At 42.8% G+C, this 6811-nt stretch overlaps 1 protein-coding gene across 1 annotated transcript; it reads right to left on the reverse strand.

The window, feature by feature from the left end:
* Nucleotides 1-6: 6 nt before the first annotated feature.
* Nucleotides 7-6716, reverse strand: tmem115 (transmembrane protein 115). Its single transcript, XM_020623598.1, has 4 exons — nt 6563-6716; nt 5208-5883; nt 3204-3568; nt 7-651 (listed from the first exon to the last, which is right to left on the reverse strand). The coding sequence occupies exons 2-4, from the start codon at nt 5697-5699 to the stop codon at nt 351-353; spliced, it is 1158 nt and encodes a 385-aa protein (XP_020479254.1). The 5' UTR covers nt 5700-5883; nt 6563-6716; the 3' UTR covers nt 7-350.
* Nucleotides 6717-6811: the final 95 nt, after the last annotated feature.

The raw sequence follows: 6811 nt of genomic DNA on the forward strand, positions 1-6811 counted from the left end.
AGACAAGACAGGACAGAACTTCTGGTTGACTTTTGGTTGTATGCAGAAAGGAGGAGAATTAAGTGTCCAGTTTGCCCAACTACACTGAGCTTTTACAACTGACATGTCTGAACTGAAAGCACTGTACAGTTATCAGCCCTTTGGGCTTCACGATGACACTGACAGAGTGTTTGTACGCGCACGGTTGTGTGTATGAACTGGTCAAACAGGTTGTGTGTGTGTGATAGAGTGTATACCTAATAACAGTCACTGAACAGATCAGTATACCAACCAGAAATGCTGAACTCACTAGTATACTTGCCAGTGACAGCAAACAGAGCATGTGTATCTGTACATGTGTGTTCTATTTGTTACGATCTAGAAGGTGCATCCTCGAAGCTGATAATGCTGGACTCTGGGTGTTGCGCTCCGCCTGTGGATGGAACTCCACTGCTCTGTGACACTGAGGACGAGGAGGAGAGGGAGCTGCTCATCGGCCCCCCTGCTGGTCTTGGAATGGAGGAGGCAGGGTCACGGCCACCTGGGAGGAGTGGCAACGTGTCAGTTCTAACCTCGTCCTCGTCCTCGTCTTCCTCATCTTCCATGCTGGGCCAGGCAGACTGGTCCTCCACGCGCTTTAGACGCTCGTTCAGAGCTTTGAGGGCCAGTTGTCTAGGAAGATGAGGTAAAGAGACACGAAATTTAAAACAAGTATAATAACCCTTTGGAAAATTACAAGCTCATGTCTGTGTCTGTGAGCAATGACTGACATGAAACTAAATCACAATGACAGTTTGGAAGTGTATCTGTCAGACACTGGAATGGGAGAAAAGATTATCTCAGTCAGCTTGATAGGGGGTGTTGGCGAGTATGTGAAAGAACATGTGTGTTGTAGAAGACTGTTTGAAGAGTATGACCAAAAAAAAAAAAACAAACAGACATTAATCCTTCCCTAAGTAAATAGCACAGTTTGTCTCCTTCACTACGGATGTGTTTAATGGACTAAGTGGGTGTGTCTTGTGAAGTTTCCGTGCATTCTAAACTGGACTAATGACTACAGGTTTATATTATCGGATAAAGCATGTCATATGAAAGCAAGCTCTAGAATAGCTACTAAATGGACACTGGACTGAGACTGTTTTAACAGCAACAATAAAATTTAAACCCCCGGGAACAGTTTGCAATACATTACATTTAAGGATTTAAGAAAGCTTTGCTATAAACTAAAACACCGTTTAGACTTGGTGTAAAATACGTGCAGGGTGAATGGATCACAAGTGAGCAGTGATCATACAGTATTGTTCAAAATAATAGCAGTACAATGTGACTAACCAGAATAATCCAGGTTTTTAGTATATTTTTCATTGCTACATGGCAAACAAGTTACCAGTAGGTGCAGTAGATTCTCAGAAAACAAACAAGACCCAGCATTCATGATAGGCAGAGTAAAATTGTTCTTTTTGGGTCCAAGGGCTACAGACAGTTTGTGAGACGACCCCCAAACTCTGAATTCAAGCCACAGTACACAGTGAAGACAGTGAAGCATGGTGGTGCAAGCATCATGATATGGGCATGTTTCTCCTACTATGGTGTTGGGCCTATTTATCGCATACCAGGGATCATGGATCAGTTTGCATATGTCAAAATACTTGATGAGGTCATGTTGCCTTATGCTGAAGAGGACATGCCCTTGAAATGGTTGTTTCAACAAGACAATGACCCCAAACACACTAGTAAACGAGCAAAGTGTTGGTTCCAAACCAACAAAATTAATGTTATGGAGTGGCCAGCCCAATCCCCGGACCTTAATCCAATCGAGAACTTGTGGGGTGATATCAAAAATGCTGTTTCTGAAGCAAAACCAAGAAATGTAAATGAATTGTGGAATGTTGTTAAAGAATCATGGAGTGGAATAACAGCTGAAAGGTGCCACAAGTTGGTTGACTCCATGCCACACAGATGTGAAGCAGTTATAAAAAACTGTGGTCATACAACTAAATATTAGTTTAGTGATTCACAGGATTGCTAAATCCTAGAAACAAAAACGTTTGTACAAAATAGTTTTGTGTTTGTACAGTCAACGGCAGACACTGCTATTTTTTTTTAACACACCCCTTTCAACTAATTGCCCAATTGCACAGCCTTAAGAGCGTGCATATCATGAATGCTGGGTCTTGTTTACTTTCTGAGAATCTACTGCACCTACTGGTAACTTGTTTGCCATGTAGCAATAAAAAATATACTAAAAACCTGGATTATTCTGGTTAGTCACAATGTACTGCTATTATTTTGAACAATACTGTAAGTGTAAACAATCACCAAGATGGATTGTTATCCAATCACTGAAACCACTTGCTGAGGTGGTCTGGGACGATTTTGACCATATATCTTTTGTAGTGTAAATGCTGATGCATCTCCGACAAGGACACTGGGGGAAAATACCTCATCAATGCAGCATGTGGTGGTTGCTCTGGTGAGAGTGTGACACTTAAAAAAAAATGCAGAGAAATGCCTGATACAAATCCACCCAAAGTATTCTGAAGCTTTCAAATGCGATGCTTGTCATCTTCTTCTTCTTTGGTTAGGGAGACTACTGGCGCTTGACAGTAACAGACTGATGTAATAATTGAGCCTGTGGCCATTTGATATTTAAGCAGAAGTGTCGCAGCAGCATTGAAATCTGAACGCAAGCGGTCAGCTGGGCACCCTGGAGACGCATGTATATTGACAGGTGTGAATGTCTTGGCTGTCCACTTGTGTTTGGATCACTGAGATGCATTTTAACAGCAAGTCTAACCAGGGCCTAAAAGTATTCACTTCTTTTAAATTTAACCGTTATTTTACCCAGAAGTCCCACTGAGATCAAGATCCCTTTTTCAAGGGAGACCTGGCCAAGATAGCAGTCAGTCAGCAAGGCAAACCTTTTCCTCTAGAACAGTCTTGTTGGGGTGAAAAGACTTCTGAAACAGTATTTAGACCTCTTCTTTCAATGAAACCAAAATAACATAACACCTGTAAAGAGTTTTTCTTCACATACAGTATTTAATGGTGCAGAAACTCTGGGTCACATTGTTGAGTAAGCAATGAATTTACAAAATTTTACCAGCTGCTTTTCTGCAACAGGTCATGTAGGAACCTCCATCACACTCAAGTCTTACTGACCATCAGATACTTCACTGAGTAAGAGTCTGCTGTATTTATGCTGATGTAAATGTTTAACTCACCTCCTCCTTTCTGCATCCTGTGGGTCTGTCCCTGGCAGGCTTATAGTGATTGAGGAGGGCGCCCCCACGTCGTACCTCTTCACCATCTTCCTGCAAACCTTCATCTTCACCAGAGCAGAGTGGATCAGCCCCGCCAGCAGCCCCACCGCTGGCTGCAGAGCCTCAGGGAAGAAACTTGCAAAGGCAAAGTGGTCTGACATGTCACCGCGGCCCCGGCTGTGTCTCTGGTAGAAGCGCAGGTAGACCCAGCCGGACAGGGTACCGTAGCTGTATGCAGCCAGGGGGGCAGAGCTCTCAAGCAGCCCGGAAAGGCGCAGTAAGGCCAGAAGGAGAAGGACCAAAGCTGGAGCTGCTTTAAGTCTTACCTGAATGGGAAAGGGAGACAGATTTTAGTTCATGTGAACAATAATGATCAGGCAAACGGGCAACTAGGAACATTTTTACAGGCCACTTTTACAGGCCAGTTTCCCCATTTCACTTAAGTCAGCTAGATTCAGGAATGGGAACATCAAACAACAGCTAGTTACATGCCAGGGTGGCAGGCGTAGGTCACAGTCAAGAGCTACCAGCATTCTGATGAACATTTCCTAAGCTACTCAGCTGAGATTCAGTGTTATACAAACTCATGAAAAGTGCAGAAAGCACAAACAGAAAGCACAGTGGCCTGATAGTTTAAGAGACACACCAGGAATGATTAGCTAATGAGTTCTTCCACAGTATACTAAAACCCTTAACTGGATACTTATAGAATGAGGATCTGCAGAAGAGCATTTGATTAAATATTAAAATGTAAGCTAACAGATAATCTCATGGTCCTAAGCCAAAGAATAAAGGCTAGGTACAGCAAACACTGGCTGGCAAACAACTGTCTTATATGGCTTTAATACAATAGTGTGATCACTGTACGTGAAAATAAACTGACAGTACCATACACAATATGTATGCTCACAAAATGATTAATATTTATTAGTAGGCTACCATAATAACTAAATAGAAAATGTGCTACTTGAGGCAAATGACAGAACAACATTTTTACCATGTTACACATATAAGGCAGAGCTGTGACCATTTTTGCCTCCTTCATCCATCAGCATCAACCTCCATTCAGACTTCTGTGAAGTCGTTCCACTGAGACAACACTGTATACACAAAAAACTGACAATAGTAGATACTAATTTGTTGAAGCTCGCCTGTGTTTTCCTTCTGACAGAGGCTTTGATTTAGTCTACTTCACATTTTTAAGGCTGTAGTTTGTAGTTTGTAGTGTTGTCAAGACAGTAGTCTATCTTGTTAGCAAAGGCACCGGATTTAACAGAGCATCAGCACAAACTACAGCCTCAAAAGGGGATAATAAACTCAAAAGAAACCAAACTTTACTATGGTTTCACAAGTGGTGAATATGCAGCATTTCAATATAGTATTTCACTGTAAGATGTTTTTGTGAGGTCTCTGGATATGCTGCTATCAAACTCACATAACCTGCAATCCAATCAACAAAACACAAAGATGATGATTGTATGTGTGTAAAGTAAAAACCCTAGAGTGCTTCACTCTATTATTGATTTTATATGATAATAAACTGATGTAAAAAAGGCTACACTTTAATCTCAATATTTGCTCAAAGCTGCAAACATACTGTATATATGCAGTACTTTCATGACTGACCAGATACCTGGTTTATGTAGAGTAACATTTACTGTGGGCCTGTGACAATTTAAACTGAAAAACAGAACACAGTAGATTTCTTTTTAATGCGCCTGGGGCCATCCTGGATGTGTACTGGCCATAATCTGACACAGGCTTGTTTATGTATGCATCTTAAGGGACAATAGTTATGTTTCCAGTTATGTGTTTGCATTCTTGTTAGGGTACATTCTCAAATTTAACTATGCTATCTCACCCCTCATTAGTATTATGCTCTGTTAATATTTACAGCTAGGAAAAAGGAGCACAGTCCTTGCTAAGAAGTATCAATGCAGAGCAGAAATTACTTTTTAGTCTCACCTGTGGCACTCTGAGCACTGTAGTGTCCCCCATAGTCTGCTTCAGTGCCACCAGGACACCTCCCAGGAACCCAGCTACTCCGTGGATGCGTAGAGCAAACAAGAAGCCCAGGTCAAAGGTGGCCACATAGGTGAGGAGGTAGGAGAAGCCTGCCAGGAGGCCTGCAGACAGATTAACCACTGCAAAAAAGATCAGGAGCTCCAGAGCGCCCCACAGAGGCTCCAGCAGGCGACCACATGCCATAACTGTTCCCACATTGGCCGCCACACCCCAAACATGCTGCTCCACCACGCCGTGGGTCACCAGCGTCCACACCCAGAAGTTGGGTGGAAATAGGTAGCCCGGCGTCACCCCCAGTGCGTATGGAGTGTCAACAGCCCATGATAACAGATAGAGCAGAACCACCACTGCACTTATAGTTTTTACCACCACACTTGTGCTGGCAAGGGCAGTCAGGAAGTGCTGCCGTGCCACCGGCAGGTAACGATTCATTGTGGCGTGTTTTGAAGAGGATCCTTTTTCAGCAAAACAGCAGATCCGTTGCTTCTGGTACAGCAGATGTTGGATGCTGGTGTGAGATTAATAATGCCAAGCAGAACAAGTACCACCTTTGAGTCCGGACGGCATCAAAATCCACACTTCTCTGTGGACCTTCATCCGGGATGCTGTCTTGCAACTGGTTAAAAATTCGGTAATCAGCTCATTAAAGGTCTATTTCTTCTGTTTAAGTCTGTTGATGTTTGTATTAAAATCAATGTCGCTTTCAAAACGTTACAATATATCTAACTCTCGGTAAAAATGAAAGAGTTAACGTAAGTGGAAACAAAACTCCTGGGCTGATTTACACAGTCCAGCAAGTGAACAAACTTTGGGCTGCAGTCGATAAGCCTGAAGATGTGATAACCTTAGCTAGGGCACCTTTGATCTAGCTGCCTAACGTTAGCTGGCTGTCGACATCCAGCAGGTAGCAGGCAAATCCTAACTGAAACAAATAAAAGCCAGCTTCTACGTGTGATCTCGGCTGAGTTAGCTTGTAAACATAGAACCGCTAATGTTAGCTAGTTGTGAACTGAAAGCGGCTGGAGTTACGCCGGTTTATATCCGTCACAAAGTAGGAGAAGAGGTTACGTCGTCGGTTGATTACAAGATAACGTAGAGCAGCTAGCGTCAGTAAACCGGGAACGATAAAACCAGCCTTCAGAGCTCCAATCCCGGTCCTATGCGCTCTCTCGGCCCAGCGTTTACTGTGCTAGCCCGAGGATTTCAATTAGCTACATACAGGCCTTCAAAACAATGTTACAGACCTCTCTCAACCACCGCAAGTTCATTTATAGTTTACGGGGTTTTCATACTACCTTAGTTTCATTCGTTTATTTTATAGTTCTTCTGTCTTCAGAGAAAAGGTCGCAGAAGAAAATTGTATTATCTCGGCAGGTACTCCTCCTCACAGCTGCTAACCTGCGCTGTTTCTGCCACCGTCATCATCAGTCAGTGCAAAACGTCAAGTCACGTAACTTTTTAACACCAAAGCATGCTGGGAAACCGAGTTCTCAACACATGTACTTAACAGACTACAGTTGTTATAGTGTTTGTGTTTATATGTG

This window comes from Monopterus albus, unplaced genomic scaffold (genome assembly GCF_001952655.1).
Source record: "Monopterus albus unplaced genomic scaffold, M_albus_1.0 scaffold305.1, whole genome shotgun sequence".
Lineage (NCBI taxonomy): Eukaryota > Metazoa > Chordata > Actinopteri > Synbranchiformes > Synbranchidae > Monopterus > Monopterus albus.